The sequence below is a fragment of the Channa argus genome, chromosome 5 (assembly GCF_033026475.1).
Source record: "Channa argus isolate prfri chromosome 5, Channa argus male v1.0, whole genome shotgun sequence".
In the NCBI taxonomy this organism is placed as follows: domain Eukaryota; kingdom Metazoa; phylum Chordata; class Actinopteri; order Anabantiformes; family Channidae; genus Channa; species Channa argus.
In genome coordinates, this window is record NC_090201.1 from 14,124,168 (window position 1) to 14,141,195 (window position 17,028).

Genomic DNA, 17,028 nt, shown 5'->3' on the forward strand with positions numbered 1-17,028 from the left:
CCTGGATGAAATCCCATTTAGACAACAGCCCAGGTGTAGATATTGTAGCCTTTGCACCACTACGTCATGCCACATGTCTGACACTTTAATCATACCCCCGCTCCCCAGAGAGAGATATTGCAAGGATGCTTTATGTGGCCATGGGTATGTACGTTTAAAAAAATAAGTGAATTTGGTTTGTCCCAATTAGAAAAGGTACTAAAATTTTGACAACGATGTTCAATGGTCACATCACTTTAACATAGTACAAGAGCTGAAGAAACCACAACTTTATTTCAGCAGAGAGCCACCACAGTACGTTTGAACAGTCCAATCCAAAACTGGCATTGAGAGACCATTTCATTTTACACACAGACTACATAAAAGGTTTGGAAACAATTTCCTCAAATAATGACAGCGGGATCTATTATTATATAGAGTACAGTAACTTTCCTTTCTTTTAAAGCATAAGGGGCAGAAAAATGTTGTCTGTTAATGAGAGCTGTGCCATCTCTCTCTCTCATGCACATTATTAGTTTCCTCTTCATATCTCTGGCTCTCAGCAGGTGCTCAGACATGGATTAGAGTTTAGTGCCAGACTCATTTATTCCTCTCTTACAGCAACTGATTCTCTGCACTCTACAAAGTCATGATGAAACACTGAATGTTGTACACTCTCCTAGCTACTAATGCAAGGCAGAGTGCTTCCAGGTCCCCTTGGCTTTAACAAGACCAGTGAAGCAGAGTTGGACATGTTATGATTATATAGGCCAACACAAACAATAATGCCTTGGCTGCAAAGCAATAATTTGATAAACGCTGTACTTGGCAGTTTACACCACATTCGGGAGGTGTCATAGTATTTTCAAAGGCCTTTCATATTAAAAAGAAATGAGTTTACTTTATTTCTGTTGCAGCTTACAGGCTGCTGGTGGCAAACATAGCTGAGTGTTTGTTTTCTGTGGATTTTCAAAGGAGTGCAATTGAGCATCTCTGAGGGTCAGCATGATAACCATCTTGCACCTCTTACCAGCAGTTTCTCACTTATTTACTACATAACTGCAAACCACCTGTTTTTTATAAGTAGATAACAACACAGATCACAAATGCAACACTTAGAGATAAAGATCACTGTGATAATTAGGAGCTTCGACGACAAACTGAGGTTGGCTATGCTGTTGCAGATTAGCGGCTTGACTGGTCTTAGAAGTGAAAGCTACCAGTTAAACAAAAAGTAAGTAACTAACAGTCATCTCTGCATCACTCTAGAGCTTTTTCTGCAGACATTAAAATCCCGTCATATTTCCAGTGCATTTTATGTGCAACTACATGCAGATTTATGATGAGACACTACAATCTACACAATAAACTTAATGTTATTAAAGCACTTACTAGGCAGCAGAGTCATTGAGCTGGTATTCTCGGGCCCGTGTGAAGCAGCTCTGAACGCCACCGTCGGCCCACAGTCGTTGGATGACGTTAGCCAGGTCCTCTGGCAGGATGCCCTGCTCTTCTGCTGCTGCTGACAGGGCAAACAGTTGGCGGGCATCATCCTGATAGGATAAAAAAAACAAACAAACAAACAAAACATGCCATTAGATACAGAAGGTCTCTTGAATAAAAAAGTTGCACTTGGCAAAGTTAATACATGAAACTCTAGGTCAAGACTTTTCAGTGCCATGGCTAGTATTCTACTTGCTTCTTTTAATATACTAATAAAAATACAATTACACAATACTCACTGCTCGCAAAAAACTTGTATGTGTATGTTTTGAACAAGTGTAAGGTTTCAGTGACTTTTTTATTTGTTTTACTGTAATACAGCTTTTTTTTCTCCTTGCAAATGTAAACAGCATTAACTAACACAAAACAGGCAGAACAGAGATTCAACAAGCTTATAAAATTCAGCGTCAGCTTGTTCAGCCACTGTCAACCACATTCAATCAATGAGTGGTTGTTAGCAAACTGCCTGCTAACATACAGTAAATATACTGTTGTTGTGGGTATTCAGTGTGAGCTTGTGGTAACTTGTACTTGCTAAAAACCGCTATCTTGACCTACATAAAAACTGTAGCTTAAGGATATTGCCACTTGTCCTGTTGTTTTCTATGATATGAGAAAAAGAAACAGCAATAATATCCCATAAACTTGTCATGTTTGACATGGAAGTTGTTGCTCATTCCTGAAGACTTTAGTGTTTTGTACGCTTTAAATTTAAGTTTAGTAGTTTTCTAGTATATCATTATATTATGATTTGTACAAATTTAAGACTTACTGCACTCATTTTTACAGTCTGTCATGAGAAAAGACAATTTGTTTTCTTGCATGTAAAAAATATATGAGGAAATTATTCTGAACCTTTTAACTGGGAGCAATGAGTATTGCTTTCTTGACTAATAAGATATGATGACATAACATTATGTAACCATCTATTAAGGTGCATTGTTGTGGATAAACAGTTCCATCAAATGCCAGACTTAATTAAAAAGTAAACATTAAATGACAAAGACACTGGGGACATATATGGACTCTCCACTCAGATTAATATCTTATGCATTCGCTTGCAATTGTTGCCCAGAGCTTCATGTAAGTCGACAAAGATGAGTTTACTGACATTTTACAGTAAGCCTTTGTTTTACCTTTTAAGGCTATGTCATACTTTCCAAATATGCACATTTGTGTCCATGACATAAATTTCATCATCTCCTCAGAGTGCTAGGGTCCAGATGGACACTTTGCAGATGACTGTCGGCTGACCCACTGCACCAACTGCCTAAGGTAAACCAGCTCCTGGTTTCATGTGTTGAATATAGGTAATGTTTATTTTAATGCCATTGACATTGTTTATATAAAGAAACTACACATCCTAATGCTTTTCCTTTACTTTTTCATCTTGTTCAGTCAAACACAACAGAGGAGTGCTTCTTGTGTGTGTGGAACGTGTCCATATCCTCAAGTGTACAACAAATAATAGCATGCATGCATCCCCTGTTCATGTCCATCCCCAGACAAATGTATGCAGAAAGTATTGATTAGTTTAAATTTTATTTGTTTTGTTTTTGGCTCTTAGCATTTTTTTTCTGCTCAGTATATTGCTCAAGAAGAGTTAAAGCCTATAAACTGCAGGGATTTTACAAACAAACCCTGGACATTCTAGTTAGGGTTTTTTGTCAACAAAATCACATCCATCACACCGGTCTGACCCTTTATTTTTTTTAATTGGGCAAAGATTAAATAAACATTTGATGTTAGCTACTGAGAGCCAACTTCCATGTATTAGTTAACCATTGTCTGACCTGCAACTCGATCTCAGCTCTAGGAGACAGGAAGTTCGGAAACCTGTGCTGTGTTTTACATGGCAGTAATTATAATAGTGAGACAGAACAGGGGCAGTTTATAGCAGAAAGTGGGCATGATAAATTTCTTTATGACCCATTTCTCTTGACCTACTCAAAGGAGAGGCTTTTATCTGAAGGGCACAATAATGCTTCTAACTGTAACATTGCAATTACACTGCCTTTATGATACTGAATGCAAAATTGTGATGCTGATGAAGGCAAAGTCAAAAAGGTCTAAAAATGTGGCTTTTTTGATGGACAGCACAAGTGCAATAACACAACTTTGCAATGCACCAAGCACTTTTGGGTTTCTAGTAGATTGCATCAAGTGTCATGTGTGACAAATGAATCAGTTTGTTCCTTATGCAGAACTAAAGAGATCCAACAAATCAACTCAGTCACATGCTGACTTCAAAACAATGCTGACTGCTTCCCCTCTGACTGTGAGACAAATAATCTTTTTAATTGAAATCTGTGAAATGTTCCAGGATACTGAAAGCTCTCTGCAGCCAACTGCTTTGGGGACTGAGGGGAAGGTGTAACTTATACTCTAATTCATGAAACACTGCCATCTGTCCCGACAGAACCTGTCATTAGCTAGTAGCTAGTAGCTAGGTAGCTAGTAAATCCTGACACAAACCAGGCAGTCAAAAAGCTCTTTCCACAAAAGCCATGTTTATACAAGGCCTGAAGAATGAAGGTCACCCAGGAGAATCAGAAGTATGAAAAGTATACTAACTAACTAAATAAATAAATCAGAATTTGACTGCTGCCTTATTATGTATTCAAATTCACCAAAATTAAGATAAGTTTAGGCTTCCCTATGTATCATTTATATCGTTATACAGTTTGAAAACCATGAAAAAAACAGAATAGAATAGAGAATAGAGTATGGTTTCCTATAGAAAAAAAGCAAAATTTTCTTTTATCAACAATAATGTCTGAATTTTTTTTCTGTCATACTATTCTTTCTTCAGGTGGTGTCCCAAACAGTTTCCTTTAACAGCAAACGTGCAGGGACAGAAAACACACAAAACTGCAGGAGTCCATCTTAACCATCTCCTACCAGAGATTATTTCTAAGTAGAAACTGTCACATTACACCCAGGAGATAATTTCTGCCCCATATCTTCAAGACTAGAAATGTATGGTGTCTAGCATGGTATGATTGAAATGCAGTGGAAGCCACTTGTGATGATTAGTGGGGAATATACACAGTATGACTGACCTTAATTCAGTTTCCTTAAGATTTTTTACAACAATTCGCAAGTTAAATCAACATGCTAGTTTGCAATTTCTTGAGAACAATAAAGCTCTTCATGCTGCATCTGTAATTAAAGGATAGCTGCAATGTTTTATTAGGCTAACAGTTTGCTCATATGTCCATCTGTCCATCTTGTAAATCATAAAACAGGCCTATTTAATATATTTGGATATGCTGTCACAGTCAAATGACAGAAAATACTCTACTACAATCTACAATAGCAACATCATGTAACCCCCCCACTTTTGCAGAGGTCAACCATAGCGTATATTACTGTCAACTTTACTGTTGGAGACTTACCGCTCTAGCAGATTCCTCATAGTCAATCTTGAGGTTGGCCATGGCTTTGATGATGGCCATAATGGACTGGATTGTGTTGCTGTAGACAACTGCTCTGTATTGCTTACACTCATCTTCTGAGTATCCGTCCTCATGAATAATCCTGGAATTAGAAACCAATATATATTTAAAGAAGAAATCTCAACTTGAAAATAAAACTAAATACTGATGTAATTACTACACTACACAATATTGTAGAAGTTACCTCTGATGAGGTACTGATGACTACTTGTGATGCTTGTTTCTGTTTAGGAGCAATTAAATTATTATAACGAGATTATTCTGGCAAAAATAGATAATTCAGAGTAACCCAAACCATATTCAAAACTTTATATTTTAGATTCATTCAGATTTATAATAATTTTGCCTTTGATCAACAACTCTGGCAGGTTAAATTATGGGAGGATTCAGATTTTTTTAAATCTCTCAGCTTCAGGACAACGAAACAAATATTGACTTACTTTTGGACCTGTAGAGAGAAAAGAAGAGAAAGAGCATGGGGCTGAGAAAGATGTTGCTGGGCTAGAAACCAAACAGAACTACCTCCCCTGCCTGTCACAGCCCATAGACTAGAGTCGCACAGCCAGCATGTTCAATGGTTGTGTTTTGTGCTGAATAGGACTTCATTAAAATGCAAGTGAGCCTACTGTGAAACATTGTGGGGCACAGCCAAAATGGCTAAAAGCCTACAATTTCCCCTCAAACAAACTTTTAGTAATTCCATAAAAGCTTCTTTGACTTGTATCAGTGTGCAAACTTTGGACTACAAAGTGCTATTCAAATCTTACTATGACAATAGGCTGGCAAATGCTGAAAATTTTAATGCATGTGGAGAATATTAAAAATACATGCAAGATCAAACGTTAACACAGATTTCACTAGCAAACACTAAAAGAAGAATAGCGCTCTAAAGCACAATCATTTGAACAACTTTAATGTCAAAAATTTTCAGAATTTTAAAAACATTTGACACAGGTATGTATAAAAAAAAAAAAAAAAAGGAAAAATTATTTCTTTTAATAGTTAGATGTGAATTAGACAACCTTGGAGGAAAACCTAGTTATTATATGGTTTGGACCCCGTAAGCTGCTTCATTCTCATTTAAATATGCTATTATTGACGTGTTATAAAAAAGCTGCAAATCTAGTGTCATTCATAGGGAAGTTTTCAATGCAACTCTGAAACTGAATAAAACTGAAATCCAATTATTAATGCTGTCAGATCCTGGCATGTTTTTTGCAAGAAAAATTATTCCTTATTGTCACAGCACGTTGGTGTAATGTCATGGCTGAGAACTTCTCTTAAGGCTCTCTATACTAGATTAATTGTACCCCATAATTTGTAAAATATATAATTACCATTTTCCCATATTATGAAAAGGAGAATTGCACATATAGTATCTCTAAAATGTATTTTTTTCCATCTTACAAAAGAAAACGCTGAAATGCTTTTCATTAAACTCCACTATAGTTCTGAATTGAAGGTTATATTTGAAGTTTCACAAGGTAAGTAATGTCTGCTCTCTGTTTAGATCACTTATACCCTATATGAGCAAAGAGAAGAGACAGCCTAAAATGAAAGACAGTGGTGCATTTTTCATTGACTAGGCTCAACAGGCCTTATTCATGACTGACATTTGAACAGTCATAGCATGAAAGCCACAGGTTGTGAATGTTGCAATCCAACAAGAGTGAGAACATCTAGTGCTCTAGTAATGTGCATGCATAACTAATAATATGTGCGTTTCCTCCTATAGCAAGTCAAAATGTCTTCAGTGAAATAACTCTTAACAGATGACCTTAGTGCTCTCAGTAAGAGAATCACATCACATCACAAAAATCCAAAATTGCATACAGACAAACAATTAAAAATTTTGGACACACTTTGTGTGCAGAAGAGACTCTTTATTTGTTCGTGATCAATAAAAGCTTATAAAATATAGCTCTAATGCATGTGTATGTGAACTGTCTCTAAGTAATTAACAAAATTGATTGTCAATGCAGTGACACTTAAGCATGCTAATAACTAAATGAAAGTCATATTAAATTACCTTTTAATGCAGTGGAAATACACATTTAGAAACTAGATTTTAATCTCTTATTGTTTTAGGAGGGTTTTAGGGATGCTTCCAGAGAAGTTGGCAGGAGTGATATTACACAGCCAGGAAACAACCAGCAGTTTTATTTATGCTTCAATACATAGTAATAAGAATCCCGGTTTTACAGAAGACAACAGAAACAAGTGTGTGCTCTTCCTTCCCCTTTCCCACATTTTTTAAAGACTCATCTTTTGACAAAGTGAAACATTGAGTCTTAACAATACTTAATTCTAACAATGTAGGTTTTAAGTAGCTCACTTTATCTTGAAGTTGTGAGGATCAGGCTATTCAAGTTTTTTTTTTTTCCCGCAAAATTAAAAAACACCCTTAACTTCAGTTACACCCTGCAGCGAGAAGGAAGAACAATCCGTTTTGACAAGCAGTTTCGATTATGATATGACTCACTCCCTCTTGAAACTGGTGACAGGGGATTGGTAGAAGTTTATGCAGTGTTTAATTAAAAAAATAACAAGGATGACCCTGGTACCTGTTGTGGTCCAAGTATAACAAAGCAGAGTGCAAACAATATTCAGACAATTCATACATTAACCCACTGCTTTGCACTGGAGGAAATTTGAAGTGTTGTGGCTTGAACTTGAACCTAAGTTACATTCTAAAAGTATATTATCATTTTCCCTAGGAGTGTTTCCCATTGCACTTTGACACTGAGGACGCAAACCTGCAATAATTTCAAATTCTTTTTTCTGCTCACCTTCGTAAATACATTCATCATGTTTCTGAAGCATAGAAGTTCTTAAATGACGGCACACATTACCAAGGATGTATTAAATGGACTTTAAAACTGGTCACTTTGGCTTTTCAAAATGTTTTATATTTGCATACATTTGATTATTCAGAAGCAATAATTATTTGAGTGAAATGTGTTTTTAAAAATGAAATTAAAAAAACAAGTGTTTCCCACACATTAACTGCATTTTTGAACAAGGGGAACACCTGCAATGCCTTCAGAAACCACCAGAGGACCCCTACCTGGTTGTGTTAATGCTGTGTTGGAAAGGGATCAACAAGGGAAACATTTTAGACAGGTAACACAGCTTGCTACATATGATTCTGTGTAGCTACAGGCCAGCAGGGTGCCAATGCTGATCCCTATTCAACACAACATTAAAACCACAGGGAAGTTTTATTGTTGTGGCTGATCTGTGAAAGATTTGACAGATGTGATGGAAGGAAAAGCAAAACAATAAGCATTCACTCACTTCATCTGCTTCACAATGGTGCTCTTCCCTGACTCTCCAGCACCTGCAGAAAGAACAAAAAAGAAACAGATAGAGGTTAAAAATATGCTCCAGTTAACGAACAAATGTAAACAGGCAGTCTTGCCTCCCTCTACCCTGTAGCCTTTGGCTTCAGCAGCAGACCTCATATTTCATTTTCACCCTGGACCACTCCTGTTTTTTCCTCTAACTGTATAGCTAATGGGATTTTCCCTTTAGTTATCACTCAGTTCTGGTAGCGGTAATATACATTAATCATCCACAATACTTTCACCACCGGGTAGTTTTAATGTGGTGGTGAACAGGGGTCTAAGTCTGAGAAAGAGGTCATTTGAGGAAAAAAAATGTACTTCCTCTGTTAAAATTATTTGACTACAGTAGATTACACATAAATTTAAATGTGTTTGCTAATTATGTCAGAGCGGAATACAAAGAAAGCCAAAACTTGTAATATCTGCTGTGTTCTCCTAATACATCGACAATACATAAGCAACATCCTTTAATTCAGAAGAGGAAAGCTTGTTTGCCAGTGGTACTACCTACTATAAAAGTAAGGAATTCTGGAATAACCTAGGAGAGGTAGAGGCATTTTCCTTAGCTAAAGACAACATACCAATCCAGAAATACTTTGCAGAATGATACAATTTTCATGTATATTATATCATGTATAGTATGTATATTGTTTATGCAAAAAGTAAAATAAAATTGAATTTTTATAAACCTTTTTATATAATATTCTTTTAATTTATAAATCCCCCAACTCTCACGGGCGGACAAAAACCAGCGGCCAGATCCTAATCCTCCCTTTTTCTTTTAAGACAAGTCACTTAATCATGGTTAACATTTTAATAAGAATGTCATACACTGACAGGATATGGGCTTTTCTTATCCACTGCTGTGTTTATTCTAACAGCCTGAGGTGACTGCACAGAGCACATCTGCCACAAGGAATCTAACACCACACACACACACACACACACACACACACACACACACACACACACACGCCCAGGGGTGCCTGTTAGTGCACAGTGCACTCTTCATTTATACTTGCCCTAGAGGAAGTCTTTCTGAGATAACCCTCAAAATACACTACTACACAACATGCACATGCAGTAAGGCCCCTTGGTAGGAATGAGCCAAGACAGTTGTCACAAACAGCTGTCCACTACTCCTCCATGGTATAAGATCTCATATTTGCTAATCAAGCATAATGTAGTGTTTTCCTTAAAATAAAAACATTTTTAAAAGATATCTAGTAGACTTTGACAATATAAAGCTGTCATTAGGGCAAAGGCAAGATCAATATACCTGAAAACGAGGGTGTAAGTAAGCTTCTCTTGCAACACACAAGCACCTCATTGATAAAAATTCCGTCTTCCCTCTAGTCTCTTCACTATGATGAAGTACACCTCGATTTGATATACAGTTTGTAGGATGTATTTTTAAGTGAGAGTAAAGGGGGGGGGATGCTCTCTAGTTTACTTTATACCTTGGTTGATTAGAAACCATAAAAACATTTTCACAGAAATTAGAAATGACTTGAATGCAGGGTTATAAGAAATGGGCAGTGTGCACTCCATTTAAAAATCAGAATTTGTTTTTGTTATTTTAGTTGGGTGTAATCAACATTACAGATAAGTAAAAAAATATTCCTCTTAAGCTAAAAACAAAACAGGCTCCTCATAAACTTCCACACACTGTGTATAACAAAGGAATTGAAATTGTAAAGCAATTTCTCACTGCACACACAACAAGCACAAGGTCACCCGAAAGTAGTATACACGACCTTTGGAGTTTGGCCAGTGAACATGCTGCTGACAAAACGAGCGGTGAAGTCTAGCACACTGGTAATGCTGCTGCTTTGATTAACAAATAGCTAGCAGCTATCTTTACCTCACTATAGAATGTCCAGAAAAACTCTGTGCATTCTCAGTTTCGTATGCGTGGAATCTAAAGTCAACTTGCCTTTACTCTTTAAACACAACATTGACTTTAACATTAGGACCACACTCTAAAAGATGCATCAAAAAGCACAACAAATTAGAGAATACCACCCGAGGCAGTGAAAGTCCAGTCCTCCACTGCTCTGTTTGGCATTAATCCTCACATTTTTCCTACAGTAGTGGGCTTACTTTGTATCACCTAAAAAATTTACACCAAATCTATCACACACATTTATTAGGACAGCTGATGAGACTGATGAAGCATCATAAAAAGGACTCTTGTTATGGTCACTGATGCAATAAAAATTACAATCACTGAGGATTAGGGCCATATTTATACCTTGCTCATGGTTCTGTAGGGAAAATGCTTTGGCAAATATTCAGAACCACTGATCACTGATCCATTGCTCTGGTCGCTAAAATAGAAATAAGACTTTACATCAAAACTTGATTTAGCTTAAGATACAACTAAACTGACGTCCAATCCATTACTTATAATATCAAATAGCACTGACACAATACCTGTGGGATTGACTGACTCTATGTATAGCAGAGGCTAAAGAAACGTTTAGCTTGCAGGTACTAAATAAATACTGTCCACCAACTAGCCACTGATAAGAGTTTATAGGTGTTAAAGTCAAAGAAGAAAAGTTGGCTATTTCATGTCTACATTCATCTCAGTGAAATTAGTCAGCTTCTGTATATCTGCCAATTATCTCAACTGATAAAAAATATAAATGTAGGGGGAGAGGAAAGGATCAGTCATATTATAGCAATATTACTTTTTTGTGTAAGGGATTTAAAATTCTCAAGTAGAAATATTACTGTTTCTAATCAAAGTAATTGCTACAGTATGGAGAATTCTTTTTGTCCTAGGTGGGCTCTCTTTTTAAAAAAAAAAAAAAAAAAAAGAATTTAAAAAAATGTGTGAGGGAGAAAAATGTATTTTGATCACATTGATGTGTGGTCATAGATTTAATCGCAGTCACATAGGGCAAGAAAATCATCAGGAATACTATCTAAGAAGAACAATGAAACGTTGTTACACAGAAAAACATTTGCTTGGTTCCTAAAATAGTCATTTGCGGTGATGGAGTCTAAACTGAAAGGCAACACTAGAGGTTAGTTTCCACCAAGCACATCCGTAATAATTATAGAAATATTGTGGTTTTGTCTAAACATAGGTGAATATGTTCTGTCTCAGGTTATCTTAAACCTGAATCTAAAAATAATAAGCATATAAGCAATAATAAGCATAAACTTCACCAAGTTCTGTGAGTGCCTCAGCTATAAAAAAAAAGTCCTAGGAACAGATACGCAGAGCACGTGGACTTCACATGCGCACAGCCTGATAACAAGTTTTAAGGTGACCCTAAAGCTTTTCTCACTGATCTCCACATCTCACTCACCATCGAAAGCCTACTGGGTTCTACATTTACTTGCCATTCACCAATTACCAGCACTGTCTCTGATTAATGCACTTCAGAAATGAGAAAGAAAAAGGAGAATATAGAGTCAGTATTCACACCTGGATGCAGTTTTGTGCACTATTTATTACGGCCTCATTTTATCCACTTCATTTGCTGTGCATCCATGAGACTGCAAGTTTTAATAATCATTCGGACACTGGATAATTTGTGTTATTTCATAGGTGCTCATGATAGCTGTCGATAACTTGTAGCTGCAACTACAACTGTTGAGCCACCTACTCTTGGTGAAGGGGCAGCCGGAGCTCAGTTGGTAAGGCAGTCATCCACGGACCCTGTGGTCCGTGGTTCGATCCCTGGTCCTGGCTATATGTCGAAGTGTCCCTGGGCAAGACACTGAACTTCTAACAGCCCATTTCCATGCCCAGTGCAGTGCCGGACCAAGCCCCGTAGAAATTGGGGAGGGTTGCATCAGTAAGGGCATCCAGCGTTAAAACTGTGCGAAGTCAACATGCGGACAATGATATGCTGTGGAGTACCTGAACTCAAGGGATAAGCCAAAAGGACAAAAAAATAAATAAAAAAAAGAGCTTGCTATTCTTGCTCATTGTGGCTTATGCAATCATATTTCAGAATGCCCATAATAAGATAGGCAGATCTGTCCCTTTACTGATTTGTTTGTAAAGGGACAGAACCAAATTTAACAAGATAAGTCCTAATGTATCTGCTGTTGAACATATATTGGCCAGTCATTTGATTTATTATCTATGATTCATCTACAATTTTACTGTCATGTTCTCACAGTATTGTATTCTATTCAGTCTTTCTTAGGTATTATAAATTTTAGATGAACATATTTCTACTATACATTTATGATGAATGCATACTGAGATCTGACTTTTAGTTCTCACTATGGTAATAAACTCAGACAACAACATCAAGACAACATCACTGGAGTCTAGGAAAGTGGCATGTTCATAAAATTGACATGGTTTGTTCTTACCAGACAACTTGGAATAACTGCTACTTAATGACTGAAGTACACCTGCAGTTGTTCGAGAGCTAATTACATTAAATGTAACTTCCCTCAAGGGGAAATAATATAGTAATGTAATGAGTAAATTAACCTATTTCTTTCATGCTGTGTAAAAAGTACTGGAACGATATTACTGTTCAAGATGTAATAAGTAAACCATTACTACACTTGCTGAGTAACTTGGCCAACACTCACACTGACGTATCATCTTTCTGCATGTGTGATATAGAAGGGGTATTAGCATAAGGTTATGTAGCACCAGGAAAAAGTAACAGGGGCTCCCAGAAAGATTCAGCAAATTGCCCGATTACAGATGGGTTACAATATGACCAGCAGAGAAGCAAAACCCATACTGAGATAGGTGCTAGAGGAACAGGTACCTGCAAGCCCACGGGATAAAGAGTGATACAGGTGCAGCAGAACAGAAGTGGACCCATGAGGACCCATGATAGGCGGACTGCCTTTACAGGTGGTGGGTTTTATTAACAGTGACACAACCAGGTCAGAACACTGTACCACTAAGTCAGTATAAATTTAATAGGATACTTTTTACTCTACACATCACATACAATCAGAAACATGAACAGGTTTAATCAAGTCTCACTAACTAAAACAAGCTTCAGCTAATTACAAAAGTGAAGGAAGACATTGATGCTTTTGTGTCAGGTAACATATCAAAAATAAGGTAGCTGTTACCAGAGTGTATCTTGTGGGTTCATTGCTTATACTGTCAGAGAGGTGATAAAAGAAAATTTTGTATTGTATTGTATAATTGTGTTGTATCTGATTGTATTTGTAGACAACATGGGACCTGTAGATTTTGCACACCGTTCATAATTAGGACTCGATTGACTATGAATTTCTGAACCTAAAGTGGACATTTACCCTTGTTTGCTGATGAGCGGGTAGCTGTTTAGGTGGGCCTTCAATATGAAAAACAGTTATTACACCACGACAATACAGTATTCTCCCATTAGGTAAACAGATGGTTTTGGTGCTTGGTTACAATTATCCAGCATAGTTATTAAACTTCAAGTGGAGAAATCCAGAAGCCCATTGTTACACTACATGTGTGCTAAGCTTACAGCCACGCACAGCTGCTATTGTTTCATTGCCACACTGTCTGCTGAAATTGTTAATACAGACAGATCACTCGCAAGGGTCATATTTACTTTGTCAGCAGCTTTTCAGCTGTCGGTAGTTGCTACAGTCTTGCTGGGTTAAAGATAATAAAATGGCAAACAACTCTACCACCTATAATTGTCCAAAGTGGTGGTCCAGTTCCACGGCTGAGCTTTATCAAACACAGAACACCAGAAACAATTGGTCTCTAGGTGTGAGTTGCACAAAAATATAATAATAGTACCCACTAGCACAAAGATGCAATGCATAAATAAGATCTACAGAGGATTGTTTTTTTTCAAAAAATGAAAAAAAAAATTAGTCTTTTAAAGTATGAAACCTTCTAATAAGGACTTTAAGTATTCTTTTGGAGAAAGAGAAGAACTGACACAGCTTCATCTACTCCCACATTTGACCAGTGATGAAACCCAATGAGAGCAAGAAGTGTGTCAGCCAGCTCTTCTGTGAGAATTCCTGGCATGCTCTCACAGTCTCTAGAGCTTCGTTATTCAGTGAGGCATGATAAAACTGACAAGTCCAGACATAAAAGGAGGAAAGACTGAAGGGTACATCCCACTGTTCTGTATCAAGGCTGAGGATGAACAGCTTAAAACAATCAGCTTATTTATTTATTGTTCTGCAGTGCCCGCATGTGCATCAGCATTTTGCAACCACAGCCTCATCCAGTTATAAATGTAGTGAGTTTGAAATGGTCCACGATGGTAAATGATGGACCATCCAATGTGCATGTGTTTGGAGCAAGTCTGACCCTTCCTGGTGGTCCTGGGAGTAGGACACAAAGGCAGCAGTGTGTGCCCCGTTGGCCCCTGCTAGCTGAGAACACAGGCTCGCTATTGAGTTTTATGCCTTGATCATCCCAATTAACCGTATAGCTCACACTGATGTGCCTTCATTCAGTCAGTATGACAAGGTGCCTGTACCAAATAAAGCTAATCGTTTTATGGCCACTAGTAAAGAAAATGGGAAAGGGACACGAATGAAGAAGTTAGAACTCCACTGCTGATGAGAAGATAAACTATGAGAAAGGTTAAGACAGTAAGTGCAATGAGGCAATGCTCAGACTGGGTCTCCGCTCTGTTGATTCTAGTGATTATAACTCCGTTTCAGAGCATTATTTAGAGTTGAAGGGTGAAATTCCAACTACTAGTAAAAGATTTTGGTCTAATGCTGCCTGCAAAACTACATTATACATCTAAGATAATGAATCAAAGAGGCAACATAAGAATATCAGGTTAACGTACCTGACTTTCCTGATATAACAGTTCCAGAAATTACCTAAGAATGCAGTTTTAAAAAGAGAAAAAAACTGCAGTTCAATACATGTACAATAGTACATTTTAAAAATAAATGTAAATAGATTTAAACAAGCATCTAAGAACATAAGCAGGACAGAAAACACATATTCCGTTTAGATTTCCTATTTACTTTTTCTAACCCTCGTTCTAGCTGATAACAAGGGCTTCGTAACCACTTGTCCCTTTGAGTGACTATAGCAGCGAGTAGGCATAACAACCCAAAAAACAGAACAATATCGCATCGTCCACCTAAACATTTCACGAAGATGGTTTTCCTTGCCCTGCACAGTGATAACTGCATACTGTAGCTGTTCATAATATGTCCACATTCTACAGGAAAAGGTTGTTGATTAAATCTTACTAATGCAATTTGTCCATGTAGTCATCTTTTAAACATATTTTTTGCCAAACTGCCTTTGTGTAATTGAACAATCAGAATCATATACATAATAATCATATATGTGGGCTACATACCGAAATATGTTGTGTGAAAAATGAATGTCATGTTCACTAGTGAGACAATTTGATCTTTATAAAAACAAACAAACAACAAACTGAAAGAGCAAAAGTAATATTTTAAGTCCAGCTCACCCATCCACCCTCTATAATGGGATCCTTTCTCCAATTCAGAACAGGTCTATTAAATAAATAAATATATGACCCCTTGGTGACAGGCTGACCAATGAATATTAGGTAAGTGCTGACTTCAAAGTTCAATAGAGTAAAACCCTGGCTCTCATGAGGTTTCAAATCAATATTTGCTTAGCTGAGACTTAAGGGTCTTTAGCTCACTTAAATTAGATTTTTCCTGTTTTATTGGATTGTTAACAAATACTGGTTACCGTTTACTATATAGTTCTCAGTCTCTTTTCTCAGTTGCAGCAGCCTGACACACAAAGACCAAACAAATACTGCAATAAGATACTTAAATTTTCTGAATCACCCCACAAATATAAAACACAGCTTGTATTAATAGGTAGAAGCATAATATAGGAGATAGATAGATAGATAGATAGATAGATAGATAAAAGGGACAGATCTGCAATGAAAGTACTGAGTTGGCAACTTAAGCCTGCAGCATGATACAGTGGGAAAAGACAATCTTTGTATGATGAACTTTCTCTCACACACACACACACACACACACACACACACACACACCTTATTAAAAAAGAAAACAGCCTTTATCAATTATCCATGTACCTGTGGCTTAAACTTCCAACTTTCTTTTTATTGTATAATCTAATTTATTTTTCCACAATATCTCTAATCCTTTCTCTCATGGTCTGTGGCCGCCTAAATGCCAACTGTGAGTGGCCTGATGCCGCCTGTTCTTCTTCACGTTGAAATGTGCCAATCCAGACTCGAGACCAAAGGCCCTCTGAGAGACATGTGCCACTTCCTATTCTCAGTTCAATTGAAGGAGGAAATGGAAGCAGCTTGCATGAATATGCGTACAATTGTGAAAGCAAAAAAATGTGCATGTACACACATGTGCTCATATGCACAGTCTTCCTATTTCAAAGACAGGGGAAGAGAGATTCAGTCTCCTCCAACAGATGGCTACCATACCTCGGGCAAAGAACAAGTCTGGACTGCACACTGACAACTGCTGCCAAAGAAGTGAGAAATGAGAGGCGAGAGGACCCAATCTCTCTCCTCTATGTGAATTAAGTGAATGTAAGGCAAGGCTGATGAAGGCAGAGAGAGAGAAAAGAATGTCTTAAGCTTCGGTTTTGTGCAAAAATGCAAATTTCAATAACCTATTGCTACGGTACAATCACTCCATTAATGATTAAATTCAGGCTTTCATTAAGTGAAGCAGTTATATATAGGTAGCTAGCTATAGAACTGCAACACTAGTTTGGGAAATAAAAGAGCTCCAGAATTTTAAGCTGCAACATGTTTTACTGTGTATTGGGAAAC

The 17,028-nt window shown here is 37.2% G+C and overlaps 1 protein-coding gene across 1 annotated transcript in view; it reads right to left on the reverse strand.

Moving 5' to 3' along the window:
• Positions 1-17,028, reverse strand: part of LOC137127400 (guanine nucleotide-binding protein G(i) subunit alpha-2-like) — a 52,494-nt gene that overhangs the window by 5,747 nt on the left and 29,719 nt on the right. Inside the window, exons 2-4 of the mRNA XM_067504321.1 lie at positions 8,238-8,280; positions 4,881-5,022; positions 1,372-1,532 (exon numbers count right to left, since the gene is read on the reverse strand). Coding sequence (XP_067360422.1) covers positions 1,372-1,532; positions 4,881-5,022; positions 8,238-8,280 — 346 coding nt within the window. The remainder of the gene's footprint in view (positions 1-1,371; positions 1,533-4,880; positions 5,023-8,237; positions 8,281-17,028) is intronic.